The sequence below is a fragment of the Mirounga leonina genome, unplaced genomic scaffold (genome assembly GCF_011800145.1).
Source record: "Mirounga leonina isolate KUSES-001 unplaced genomic scaffold, KU_Mleo_1.0 Mir_94, whole genome shotgun sequence".
Lineage (NCBI taxonomy): Eukaryota > Metazoa > Chordata > Mammalia > Carnivora > Phocidae > Mirounga > Mirounga leonina.
Window position 1 is genome coordinate 13,280,822 of NW_023270855.1, and position 14,561 is coordinate 13,295,382.

Below are 14,561 nucleotides of genomic sequence, written 5' to 3' on the forward strand. Positions count from 1 at the left end.
CAACTTCAATGCAATCATTTTGTGATCCATCCTCCTGGTTACCCCTCCCTGAGTTTTATTCCCACTGAGCAATATGCCCCTTAAATGTGGAACCCAGGAGTTGGTAAGAGATCCCAAATGTTTCCTAAGCAGCGCAGCTCTATTCATCTACTAGAGTGGTTCACTGGAGACTCTGCAGCCCTCCAGATGTGGGTTCAAATTCTGAGTCTAGCTTGGTGACTGACCCTTTCTGGGTTCGGGGTCCCCAACTGTAAAATGGGGATAATACCACCACCCACACCATAGGGATGCTCTGACAGACAAGAGCAAAAGCATGCCATGGGCCTACCAGGAGGCTAGGCACCAAAGAGAAGGTCTTTAACCAAGATTTGTTTTTCATGATCGTGAATTTAGTGAAGACAAGGAATCTCAAAACTATAGGCATCAGAGAGAGAAGAGAGATCCAACAATGGGGGGTCAAAGAGAAGGCACCCTCAGAGGGTAAGTCCAGTCCACTGTTCCAGGGAGAAGACAAATCAACTATAAAAAAATCTTTTCAGAAGTGCCAGACTTGGGTAATGTGGAAAGAGACAATAAAACAGCATCCATGTTAAAAAGTCAGTTGTTGACCTAAAAGGTCACCAGCAGAAACACTAGTAGCAATGGGCAAACTGAAAACTTTTTCAGAAAAAACATGAATTCCTTCCCAATCAGCTTTTAACTAAGGACCAACATTACAACAGGCCCTGGGCCAAGAGTGCAGGGTAAGATCTGGTCCCTCCAGGTGCCCCAAAATCTAGCTATGGAGACAAAAATAGCAAACAGCTGTGTAAACACCATACTCCAGGTTGGTAAGCAGGCAGGCAGTTCATGCCTCTAGTATATAGATATTCACTCCCGTGTCAGTGCATCTCAGGAGGACTTATTTTGGGGTAGTAGAAGAGGAAATGGAGTAAGAAATCAGCAATTTAGTGAAGGAATAGTTGAAGACCAGTCCCCTTCTTTTTTTTTTTTTTTTTTTAAAGATTTTATTTATTTTTATTTGAGAGAGAGAGAATGAGAGACAGAGAGCACGAGACGGAAGAGGGCAGAGGGAGAAGCAGACCCCCTGCTGAGCAGGGAGCCCGATGTGGGACTTGATCTCGGGACTCCAGGATCATGACCTGAGCCGAAGGCAGTTGCTTAACCAACTGAGCCACCCAGGTGCCCCGACCAGTCCCCTTCTAAAAGCAGTTTTAGGGGCACCTGGGTGGCTCAGTCGTTAAGCATCTGCCTTCGGCTCAGGTCATTATCCCAGGGTCCTGGGATCGAGCCCCACATTGGGCTCCCTGCTCAGTGGAGAGCCTCCTTCTCCCTCTCCCTCTGCTGTTCCCCCTGCTTGTGCTCTCTCTCTCTCTCTGTGTCAAATAAATAAATAAAAATCTTTTAAATAAATAAATAAATAAATAAAAGCAGATTTAGTAGGTATTAGGAGGTTTTCTGATATCAGACTATCTGGGTTCAAAGCCTGGCTCTACCATTTCTACCTATGTAATCCTGCATCAGATATTCAATATTTTGTGCTTCAGATCCCTTATCTATAGAAGGTTAACTATGGCTGTCTTATGGGGTTAAACAGATTAATGTATACAAAGGTAAGTATACAAATTAAATAGATTACTTGATGTATATATGCGCTATATAAGATATTCACTATTATTTATAGAAAACAGAAAACACAAGGTAACAGGCAAATAATAAATAATACTACTTTTTTAATCTATGGCCCAAACACAGCTGCCTAGCCTAAAAGTGCGTGTGGAAACCCAGGCCATGTCCCAATCCCAATTTTGACACAAAATTGTTCTTGGACCCCAGGAGATTAAATCTAATTTCCATATCCGTCAAAAAAAAAAAATGAAAGTTATCTTAAGCTCAAGTGATTAACCACATATCTTCATCAATGTTCTGAAGACAGGATTATAAAAGCCTTTGCCTAAAGAAAAAGTCTTTAATCAACCAGTGTTCTCCTTTCAGGAGAACCATGAACAGTCTGATAATATGACCCCATTACACACACTCACCATCCCAATGGAAGAAGCCACGACAGCAGTACTGAGACTCAGTTAGATGACAAAGTAAAAGTACCCATTGCACTGGAAGTATTTTAGGCATTGAAGCTGAAAACTGTTCTCCATTAGCAAATGAATTATCACCGGTAAATGAATTATAGAACAGGGGTCTGGGGCCTAACTTCCATGGGTGACTCTGATATTCACAAAGGAAGCTATCCAAGGCATCCGAGTAAGCAGAAGCTCTCTTGTGCCCATGTGTGTAGGACGCCCAGAGCCTTCAGAGATGCAACTCAAAGCTTCGAGCAAGCAGGCAGAAATCCAGTGAGGGACACATGCGGCAGTGTGTGGGACTCCAGCATAATCAAGCAGCAGGCATCAGCCCAGTGAATGTGTGACACACTGTGAGCATTCTATGTTGCCTGGGGAATGGATTTAAATTACAGTGTTGTTCCCTTTAAATGGAGTCTGTTGGTACGAGCTTGAGATAAGCTGGTAAATCTGAAATGACGATTATAAAAAAACCTACTAATCTTTTTATTAAATTTGAATTGATTTTGTGAACACAAAGTCAAAAGAGACTTTCTACAAAGCAACTGCACGCATGCGCATGTACACATAAAACCTTCAATATGCCTCAAAGCATATCCTTAACAAGCACCTAAAACAGACGGATTTTTCTGCCTTATTTAACAAGATAAGCAGAAACTAACTCCTTAACCCCCACTTTGAGAGGCCCGTCATGGATTAGAATCAAAAGAACAAACAAATTTTAAGTTAGGCCCTCCCCTTTGCATGTGGGTACTTAAAACTAAGATATGGGTTCGTTCCTTCAATGCGTTGCCAAAAGAAAGAAAGAATGTTGCCTAGCAACAATTAAGACAATGTGCAGCAAAGGAGGGTGGTTTGAAAGAAAGCTAAACCAGTGAGTTTGTTATGGTCACCGTAGTCCAGAGGCCTTTGCAACCCAAGACCTAGCTGTGTCCCCATCTGGCCCCAGAGTAAGGCCTGGCTGTTTCCATCCATTTGTCTTATCTTGACCGAGAACTGAGAAGATCTGCAACCCCAAAGAAATAAGAACCTACTTCTGGACAGCATGAGACTCCTGAACATCAATGCCCTCTTGTGAAATGTTAACTGGCCTGTTTCTGGCACCGGTCACAAAGCTTCAAGCTGGAAGAGATCTTGGAAGTTACTTCACCTATATCCCACTTAACAGATAGGGAAACTGAGGCCTGGAGAGATGGAATGACTCCCCCACGGTATCACAGCAGCTGGCTGCAGACCCTGGGCTGGACAGTGGCTCTCAGGTCAGAAGGGGCTCTTCACCCCAGCCTTAGCAGTTTTCCCACATGGGCTAAGAACCACTGCCTACCTCAACCGAAACACAAGCAAGACAATGATCAGGTAAGTAGGCGGCAGGTACTCAAATACTTCTTATCCCCCCAACCATGAATGATGCCATTCTTATTTGAGGCCCCTTTCAAAGCTGCTGGGGGACTGCAAGAGCTTGCCTGAGATGTGAAACCCCTTTCAACCAAGACATCCTAACTCAGTCCACAAGCCCCCTAATAGGTGGGCTGACGTAGAGTAAGCACTCTGGGACTGAGGAAAATCACAGTGAAAGTGACAAGGGCACAAGGGCTTTAGGTCCAAGAGTGGTTTGTTGTAGCCAAGCAACATACTCTTCTTCCCAGGATCGTCCCAAGACTGTGATTCCAGGCTGTCACTGTTTTAAGCGGGACACTTGCTGAGCAATCAGGAGTTGTCAGTCAACTTGGAGATACCCAGAGACGGGGTTATACCGGCCCAGACCTCCATTCCCACTACAAACAGGACTCAAGTTGTAGGTAACATGCTGTGTATCCCACAGACTGTCCTGGTGGTAGTTAAAAACGCATTAAGTCGAAAGGATCCAGTGCTTTCACCTTCTCATTTGGCTTTCTTCCTCATTTAAATGGTCCTAAATCCAAGTTAAGAGCTTCAGCAGATAGCAGAAGAAAAGTAATAACTTGGCCCATTTTCATTTAGAGACTGGAGGTGACAGGGTTCACAGCTTGAAGAAACCCTAGTGCTTTGTGTGGAAAAGGGCCCACAGGGCACAGAAGAGTAAAAGCACTGCACCCGGGCCTTTGGAAGAGGGTTCTGGCCTCACTCTCTCACATGTCATAAGACACTGGGCCAGATGCTCAACACTCATCAGCCAAAATGGCATCAGGCACCCTGGGCTGAGGAGGTGCTGCAGAGCTAAACCAGAGAGTGAACATGAGAAGTATCATCATCCACTTTGCCCCAGCAAACTACAGACTGGAGGGGCAATTTTTACACTTTGTTCAAAGATCCTTCATGTGCTTTGCCTCTACTTGCATATAAAGAGCTGCAGTGTGAACAACAATTTACTCTAAACAAGTTCCTCAGAGATGTTAAGTGTGCATGGGCATTGACTTCCGTGAGAAGGTATCTTTCCTTCCTCGACTATAAAGAGCTGGTACACGGGAGGTGTCTGATAATGTTTGGGGAATGAATGATAATCATTCTAAGTGACATGCAGCTAACTATGGGCAAGTTACTCAATTTCTTAGAATACCCATTTCCTCATCTGCATAATGGGAACATCAGTAGCTATACCTCATGAGTAGGTTACATGGATTAAAAGAGATAATCCATGGGAAGCGTTCAGCACAAAGTAAATGCTCTATTCATGTTGGCTACTATTATTTATAATGTGGGTCTGTTTCTCCATAAAACCCTAAGACTCCTGAAAGCAAGGGGGACTATGTAACTCATCTTGTCCCCTCATCAGCAAGGCCAACAGCTAGGACACAGCAGGGCTTCAATGTCCCCTGAGCTGAACACCCATTTTCATGACACATTAGCTGAGCAGGTTATTTTGCTTGAAAGCAACTTGATTGGGGGAAGAAACATGGGACAAGAAAAATACTTACCTTGAACACCCACACTCTCAGCCTGATCTCTGACCTCTGCCCCAATTCATATAAACCATGGAATGATCTCAGAATGCTTCCTTTCTCCTCACCTTTCCCTGCCCAAACTTCTCCCTACATTAAGCTGAGCTTCCTTGCAAACAACTTTTCTTCTGAAACTAAGGGGTTCCTGCAAGGTTAAAAACTTCTCACTCTTTGCTCACATTGATATGGTAGCATCTGTCCAAGATAATAACAACAACAACAACAACAAAACACAAAAAACTGGGGGCCAAGATTGACCTCTTGAACTAAATGGAGAAGATGAAGTTTTGAGGGTAAGAACTTGGCCATTGCCCCAATCTGAAAAAGCAGATTACACAATAAATGGCATGTTCAACACTAATGCCTATCTTATTTCCCAAGAGCCCCAGGCCTTGTTTCTCCTCCAACACCCCTGGAAGTCACATTTAAAACAGTAAAGGTTCTGGGATCAAAGCAAGACTGGTAGTTAATTTCCTTCTTTTCTTTATAGAAGACGCCATTATATTTAGTAGGGGAAAGGGACAGCTGGGGGTGGAAAAGGAAAATGTCATCTAGAGAAAGAATTCCATAACCACAAAGTTTCTACTGCTGGTTTCAATCTGACGTCTCTCTTCCTTTTTTCTTTCAAAATTATGAGCAAAGCCAGCACAAATCAGGGAGAAGAGAGATTCTGTCTTACCTGCCATGGACACTGGTGCTTCCTAATGGTACCACATTAGCTAAAGGACTAAAGTGACTGAATTCATCTACATCGCTGCTCTTCTCATCACCTAGAGGACAGGGGCCATTGACCAAAATTCATGTGGACAATGAAGGAGGTCTTGGCTTAAGTGAACCAGATATGCACCCAGTCTTTCCTTCCTATAGATGAAGTCCAGGGTGGAAGATACATTCAAGGGAATCGCCAAAAAAAAAAAAAAAAAAAAAAAAAAAGGCAATTCACTTGGTAATGTACTTTTACCCATCAGAAAGAAGTGTGTTCAAGATTTTAACTCTTTTGCATCTACTGGGGAAAATAACAGCTACCAGTTACTGACCAGATCTTGTGTACCAACCACGTACTCTATTTGGTTCTTTGGCCATATTATCTTCAATCCTATTACCTTTACAGGGAAAGAATTCTTCCCTCCCACCCATTTTATAGGTAAGGAAACAAGCTCAGAAAAATTAATCTATCAAGGCCACTTAGCTTATATATGGGAACGCCAGGACTCAAATCTAGGCCATTGGGTCCCCATGCACACCCCTACCCACAAAAGCATTAGACACAAAAATGAGAAACAATATTCTCATATCATTAAAGGATTCATGCATAGGATTCCCTTCTGCCACCATTTAGGAGTGCGAGCCTCTGTGCTAAGTACTGGGAATGAAAAGAAAACCAAGCCTCACAGAGGTTAAGCAATTGTCCAGGGTCACACAGCTACTTGGATTTGAACCCAGAAAGCCTGATCCTAGGGCCTATGCTATTCACCACGAGGGTGGCAGGTTTCAAGAGGAGCTCACAAAATTAAAAAACCCCAAGTCAGAAGCCACAGGGAGCATTACATAAATAGGCCTTTGGTTTCCATTTACTTAAGAACAGGTTATGATGGTTCTCAATATAGGAAATAAGTTGGCAAGGAAACAATGGAAGCAACAACAAATTCAAATGACTAAATGTAGCTCTGCTGATTGCTCAGATAAAGACTCCATCATCCTAGCCGGCTGCTTGCCAGCATCTCACTTTTCCATATGTTTGTTAAACTCCAGGGTGTAATGGCACGGCAAGGAAATGGACTAGAAATGCCTCTAAATTGTCCAACTGCCCTATGCACAATTTCTAAATATCAAAATTACTTCAACTTCAAAATACACTTGTATTTGGAAAGGCAATAATCGCTTCCAAAAGAGAAATCGGTTTCTTCATTTTAGGAAAAAAAAAAAAAAAATTTTTTTTTTTTTTTTTTCAAAGAATGCTATACTAGAACTGAAGGGCTGCTTTGGAAAGTGTTTAAATCCTCATTGCCCAGATTCCAAGGGGGAGATCTCCAAGGCCCTCTGCCTGGGCCCCTCACCTGCATGCCGAGGGCCTCGGGTGCAGCATGAGGAATCTAGGCAGTCCTGACCTACATTTGCAAAGCCTGCAGCAGGGCTTGTTTGGAACCAGATTTTCCCACAAGTGCAAAGCACCTCACAACCTAGAAACCTTTATTTTTAATTTATGAGGAAAAGCAGTCAACATATATCAGGTCACTGTCATGTGACCACCTGTAGAACCAGGCTGGGCCATAAACAAAGTTTGGTTCTTTCCAAACGGACTCTATCAGACTGTCACTTTTACCTCAGAACAGTCCCTTCAATCGGCCACCAGATATCTATCGAAGCACCAGGCACTTTGACCCTAGTGCCAGGAAAATATGTCTTCTGACTTGCCCTGGCTATGGTCCTGTTTATTTTAACATTCTAAACCCCGTATTCAAATAGCCACTAGTTCACTTTGTACAGGGCATGAACATCTTTCCCAGGTTCCTTTCACAGCTAGCAGGCCTGTGAGCAGAATGGGGTAAGAGCTCACACTGAATCCAAGCAATGAGCGCCTTCCACTTGGCTCCAGCTGCATAAGCCACACTCCAACCAGCTCACCCCTAAGTAATAAAGCCAGGAGTTTATAGCCCAGGCTCTATTAGCAGTGGTGCTTAACCTTGGCCATACAGAAGAATCACCTGGGAAGCTTTAAAAAAAAAAGAAGAAAGGAAACCATCAATGCCAAATTAAATGACCATCCTTGAGGTTGGAACTTCAACATCAGTTTTCCAAGTCCCCCAGATGATTTTAGCCAAAGTTGAGACCTACAGCTCCTACTCCATCCATCACCAGCTGTGTGACCTCAGACAAGACACTTAACCTCAACCTTTGAGGACTTCAATCCCCTCACAGGGTGGACAGATGAACCCATGAGCTAAAAATGTACACAGAACCCTTAGCACAGCACCTGGCACAGAGTCTACTGATCCTGGCCCTGTTAAAAAGATAAACTGAGGCATATTTTATTATTCAGTGTAGAGAATTAATTCTGTAAGTAACTGCCTGGATTATTATTATTAGATCAAATCTTTGGTTTCTGCTGCATTCAGGATTCTGTTCTGGAAAAAGCCACAGAGGAAGGATTGGAAAGAACAGGCCGCAGGGGCCACAGCTGCTCAGGATCCTGTGGCACAGGGCTTATGGCAACAATTTTCTTTTTCAACAGTCCCCCTCACCACCTCCCAGGTGAAAATATTCTCTTGATAGTCTCATGCCAACTGGATGCAGTTCAACATCAAACATCTTCTAAATGGCTTCTCTCCATCTGAACGTCTGCCTTCTATTTTATTCTAATTCCTTTAGCTTTTACCCAAAAAAGTCAAACAGTTTCTACATCAACTAACAGTAAGAACTTTTCACTCAAATGATGTAACCTAAAAATGGCAAGATTTGAGCCCTTTGGGACTAAGGCCATGAGTCAAATACTAACCCAATGGGTTCTCAACCCCAACTCAATATTAAAAAAAAAATCACTTGGCAAGCTTAAAAAACAAATGCCAGTGCCCAGGCCCATACCTCGAGAGATTCATTTGATTGGTCTGGAGTGGGGCCCTGAGTATCTGTTTAATTTTAAATCTCTCTCAGGTAGTAATTCTACTATGCAGCTGGAGTTGAGAACTATGAACCACAAAAGCAAAGAAGAAAAACAAATTGTTTAACATCTTAACATCCCAACTATATTTTAAGCACCTTCTGGAATAAACTAAAGCTACCTTCAGAGGAAGATACCAAATATAAGAGGCCTAAAAAGAAAGCCAGTAGTGGGAAGCTACTGGTAGGAAGGCTATCCTGAGTAGGTCTTTTAACAAAAACTAAGGGCAATAACCGACACCTTCTCCCTCCAGGTTGCAGCATCTAAGAATACCAGAGCCCCCAAAGGCAGAGTGAGATCTGCTGCAATAACACATGTTCCTTGTGACGAGATCCATAAATCCTATTTGTTTAAGGACATAGTCGCACAAATGTAAGGCTTTAAGCTTAATTTGCACTGATCAACATGTATGCAATATACAAATGAAGGCTCTAATTCCAATCTTGACACTGAACTTACACATTTTCAAAAGGTCACAAAGCTTGGAATTAAAATCATACTTTAAAAACTATAAGTAAATAAACCTACAATTGCTTATTAAACACACACACACACAGCAACACATCTGATGAATTTTCAAATGAGGGAGGTGCCCACTCCAAGGTCATCAACTTACCTCTGAATTTCTTGGGTGGATTATTAAGGTCCCCGGCTTCTGGCTGTACAACGCAACGATCATCAACCAGGCTGTGAAGACAAGGATAAATGCTATATCAAGCCAAGTCTAAGGAAACAAAACCTAAGCACTATGCAAAAATTGAACATCCAGTGCTGTTCCTGTACAAAACTTAGATGACCATGTTCTCCTGCCAGGGGCCTGTTTACGCTACAGGTTTCCCATGCAGGGAGCTAAACCTAATCCAAAAGCCCAGGTTCTGCTTCTGCAATGCACATATTAACCTACTGTTTTCTGTGGCTCTTTTCCCTTAACCATATCCATGATGGATTTGAGCAAAATGTTGAAGTCGGGAGGTGTACCAAGGAGTGAACGCATTCAGCTCATGGTAGCTGAGGGGTTCATTTGGTGCCAGGCACAGTGCTGGGTCCTGCAATGTGAGGATGAATATGAACCAGGCCCTGCCCTGAGGGAGCTCAAGGCTAGTGCAAGAGCCACAAAAGCAAATTAATAGAGAGAATATACCCTCAGGGCTATAGAGAAAGAAGAACAAAATACAGCCAGGAACTAACTGTGCCCAAGGCCATCTGAGAAGCTGCCCACAGAGAGAATCATATGGAATTACTGGAAATCGAAATGGAGGTGGGGAAAGTGCAAAACGTTATAAATAAACAACCAGGCCCAACTTATATACAGACCCAGTATTTAGAAGTGCAGACTGACCAAACTAACGTGTACAATTCTTTTAGAAGAACAGATTTAAAATAATGTGCTTTTTGAACAGATGAGGAAATTGAGGCTGAGAAGTTTATTTTTATTTTTTTAAGATTTTATTTATTCATTTGTCAGAGAGAGAGAGCACAAGCAGGGGGAGCAGCAAGCAGAGGGAGAAGCAGGCTCTCGGCCGAGCAAGGAGCCCGATGTGGGACTCGATCCCAGGACCCCAGGATCATGACCTGAGCCGAAGGCAGACGCTTAACTGACTGAGCCACCCAGGTGTCCTGAGGCTAAGAAGTTTAAATGACTTATCCAAGTTCCTAAAACAGGTATTGGTCATTTGCCAAGTGACCACAGAACTTGCTGACAACCAATATACTATGGTTTTCTGGGGTTTCTTCCATTAGTCTGTGCTGCTCCTTATCCCAAAGGCAAGGCACCATTAAATAGTTTGCCTTTACTCTTACTGCCCCTTCCTCCAAAATTCCATTTCACCTCCTAAAGTCTGGCCTGTCTTTCAGGACTGACTCAGGGCCCCCATCTTCACCACGAAGGCCCTCCTCCTGAGCCTTTTCTGGAGCTGGCATTCCCTGCCTCTCCTCACCTCATTGAATGAAGCACAAATGGTGCAGTAGGCTAAGAGCTTCCTAGGGGCAGAGAAGTGCCTGCTTTTGTGGCCCAAAAGATGCCCACGGCTAGTACTTTTTCCTGCCCAGGAAAGGTGCTCAGTTATCTATGTGGTAGGTGAATCAAAGCGGCCAGAGTAGCCCACCAGCAGCTTGCTGCCTTTGGGTCTAAGACACAAGACCTCTCTCCATCAAGAAGAGGAAGAGTGTGGTCAATGGCTTGAGTTTTTATGCAAAAATCAAGAACAGAAGGTGCACATAGAAAACTTCCACCTGGAGCCCCTGTGATGTAAATACAGTAAAGCTACCAGATCTAACATAGTATATGAAGTGGTGGGAGTGCCTTGGAATCCAATATAGGGCTGGGTTAAGGGGTAAGAGAAAGGGCCCCAGTCTAGGCCAGAAGACAAATGAATTGTAGATGGCCCTTTGCCACCTACTAGCAGCTTGACAATGACTACCTTATTTCATTCCTCCTGGTCTCAGTTCCTTCATCTGTAAAATTAAAGAGCTGGTCTCAAGGAGTCTCAAGCAGGGTGATGTTCCTCACACTTTGTTTATAAAATATAGATACCAGGTCCCCATCATCCCCAGGCCTATCAAAGCTGTGTTCCAGGACGGCACCTGAGAACTTTTATTTTTAACACGTTCCTCACGTGATTCAGAAGCACACCTCTGATACTGCATGTGAACGCACACAGGCTCTCCAAGGTCCAACTCAAGTTCTGAAGCTCAAGGAGTCAATAAAGCCATTGGGGAGGTAATCGCCATCTATACAGATGGAATGTGGCTGGGGAGCTAGATGCCAAGTTCCACAAAAACACTCAGTCACACTGGTGCTCCATAAATGTTAAAGATATTAAAAGGAAAAAGGTCAAACTTTATTTTCCAAGTCCATTTTGAACCAAAGGAATATTCATCTGAGGTAAGTATTAGAGCCCCAAATTCAAAATGGACCATCTGCACGTTAAAGAAAAAGTGGAGGGTGGGGGAGAGGGAATCTTATCAATAATTTGTTTATAATGCTTGAGGAAAACTTTTATAAAGCAAATAATTTGTACCTGATAGGAATTCTAAGAACAGATGCTCTGGAAGAAGAGGATGAAGGGAAAGGTGGCATTAAGATTTCAGGGGCTGCCACAAGTGGGCTCAGCTACCGACTGGAAGTGAGCCTGGGTGACTGGAGGGGCAATGGCACTATTACAAGAAATCGGGGCCACAGAGAAAAGATGAGGCATAAGGTGGGACTGAGGTTTCACAAGGCAGCCAGGTAAGAGCTGTGGGCAGACAGTGAGGAGGGTGGTGAGCCAATTTGCCAGAGACAGATAGTCAGGAAAGGTAGAGAATGGAAAGTCTACCCTGCCAAGGTCAACTGTTAGAAGCACTGGTCCTGGAGTCTGGAATGCTCATAGCTGTGAAACCCTGGGCAGGTGACCTCACCTCTCTGAAGCTCCAAGGTTTTTTGCCTCCATAAAGAGCAGTAATAGCGCTCACTATAAAGATGTGTTTAGGAATTAAAGGCATTATGTATGGACAGTCCTTAGCACAGTGCTGTAAACATCCACAGGATTCGTGGAAGTGGTGACCCCTGCTACTTATTACCATTGCTTTACCTGCTGAAAAACAAGAGGATGGAAGATTCCAACATGAGGGAAAGAAAAAGGAAGGAATCAGCCAAGAAGTAAAAAGGGACAATGAGAGAGGCACAAGCGGCAAAGGGCCTCTTTGCCAAAACCCACAGAAGATAAATCATGAAGGGTGGGTCTTTAGTGTTGAGAGGTAAAAAAAAAAAAAAAAAAAAAAGGTAAGGACGAAGAAACAGTCACTGGATTTGGGGATCACAGAGTCAGGGATGACTGCTTTTCATCGGATGACTTTTGAAAACAAAATTTTTATACAATGAGGTCCAATTGAGGTATACTTCTTTTTTTTTTTTTTTTAAAGATTTTATTTATTTATTTGAGAGAGAGAATGAGAGAGAGAGAGAGCACATGAGAGGGGGGAGGGTCAGAAGGAGAAGCAGACTCCATGCTGAGCAGGGAGCCCGATGCGGGACCCGATCCCAGGACTCCAGGATCATGACCTGAGCCGAAGGCAGTCGCTTAACCAACTGAGCCACCCAGGCGCCCGAGGTATACTTCTATATCTGAAATAATTTGCTCCTTGAGCCCGGAGTGACCTGAATGAGAGCCTGAGAGTACTCATTCTGCACAAATACCAGAGACCAAGCATGCTTTAAATAATAGCTATGATTAAAAGAAAGGCTCTGGCTACTCTAAGAATGAGGTTCTTAGAGAAGGTGTTGGCTTTCCTTTCCCACATTTGAGATCAGCTCCTGCCAAATTCAACAATTCCACCCCGGGGCCTAACTCCTCCTTTCTACACAAAGACAATCTAGACCATTCATATGTCTTCTGGAGTTAACCATCTTGATTCTCCATTCTGCTTCTTTCTGCCTTTGGGGCTATTTCACTTCTCCTTTCCTCTTCTCAACAACGGGAGGAGGAGAAGGGAGAAGATAATCAAATAAAGACACTGTGGAATGTACTTACTCTCTTAAAAGTTGGGTAAAAATTGAAGACAGCACAAAAGAACAAAAATCTGATTTACAGAACTTTGTGCAATATGTAACTTTCAAATGCACACTGCAATTTAAAATAGGCAAGGTTCTGCTTCAAAGAAGAGAGATAAGCATCGGAGAAGTTCTGGTTTTGCTTAAATGACAAACAAGTCAGCATATGAAAATAAGAGCTTTTATGAAAGCTAAAAAGCACTTCTTTGGGGTCTGTAAAAAATAATACTAAAATTTTATCCCGTATACTCTGCACTTTCCCCCTTATATAAGGAATAGGAAATTATAATAAATTCTAAATTACAAGAGTCCTAATTAATGAGATATCACACTTCCAGGACTTACAGGAAAAGAGTATTTTTGTGCCAGAGGTAAACCTGGCTAACATGAGATTTGGTATCATGATTCCAATTGCCCCTGGAAAAACCAAAGTCAAATGCTAACATTCTTATCTTAGGAAAATCCGTTTTTAAGCTGGCATTAAGAGGTCTTAAAGAAATCCTGCCACACAAGATATCAGGTGCTCTTACCCCAAGGTGCTAATAAATCCATTTGTCGATCCTTCCGCGTACAGAGAACAAATGTCTCCAATATGCAGGAAACTAGACATCTTGTCAGACATGTCTTTCTCGAAAAGCCTAGACAAAGTAAAATATGCAACATTATTAGAGGGAAAGAAATGCTCAGAAGGGGAAAAAAAGTCACTGAGAGTTGGCTTAGCGCAATTTTCCAAAGCGCCCTACTTAAAAGTCAAATTTAAATGAGTGTGTGACAGGCAGGCACTTAAATGAGCCAAGCAAGGACATATGCAACAACATTTTTTTCCATATATCATTTATTTCAGGATATTCCAACTACAATAACGCTGGTTTCTAACACAACCACACCCAAATCCGATTCTACAAATTGAGGACCCTCGATAATGAATAGTGAATCTAAAGACTGCAGGGAAGTCAGCCAACAACTTGCAGTGATTAGGAGTTGGAAAGTCTGACTTATAAAACATTAACATACTCAATCTGCCTCAGGCAATGTGAAGGCAGAAGGAAACACCTGGTGTATAACTTGGGTCTGGCAGTGCCTGTGCTGAGGTACGAAAGCAACAAAATTAATAAAAGGAAACCTAGCAATAAACACCACAAAGCTCTAGTGGCCTTTTAAAAATTCAACAATTGGGGCGCCTGGGTGGCTCAGTTGGTTGGGCGGCTGCCTTCGGCTCAGGTCCTGATCCTGGAGTCCCTGGATCGAGTCCCGCATCGGGCTCCCTGCTCAGCGGGGAGTCTGCTTCGTCCTCTGTCCCTATCCCCTCTCATGTGTTCTCTCTCTCTCAAATAAATAAATAAAATCTAAAAAAAAAAAAAAATTCAACAATT

The 14,561-nt window shown here is 43.0% G+C and overlaps 1 protein-coding gene across 2 annotated transcripts in view; it reads right to left on the bottom strand.

The window, feature by feature from the left end:
• Positions 1 to 14,561, bottom strand: part of ITPR1 (inositol 1,4,5-trisphosphate receptor type 1) — a 328,878-nt gene that overhangs the window by 294,108 nt on the left and 20,209 nt on the right. For both annotated transcript variants that reach the window (XM_034997067.1, XM_034997066.1), the window contains exons 3-4: positions 13,719 to 13,826; positions 9,274 to 9,344 (exon numbers count right to left, since the gene is read on the bottom strand). In XM_034997067.1, the coding sequence (XP_034852958.1) occupies positions 9,274 to 9,344; positions 13,719 to 13,810 (163 nt within the window). In that variant the 5' untranslated portion in view covers positions 13,811 to 13,826. The remainder of the gene's footprint in view (positions 1 to 9,273; positions 9,345 to 13,718; positions 13,827 to 14,561) is intronic.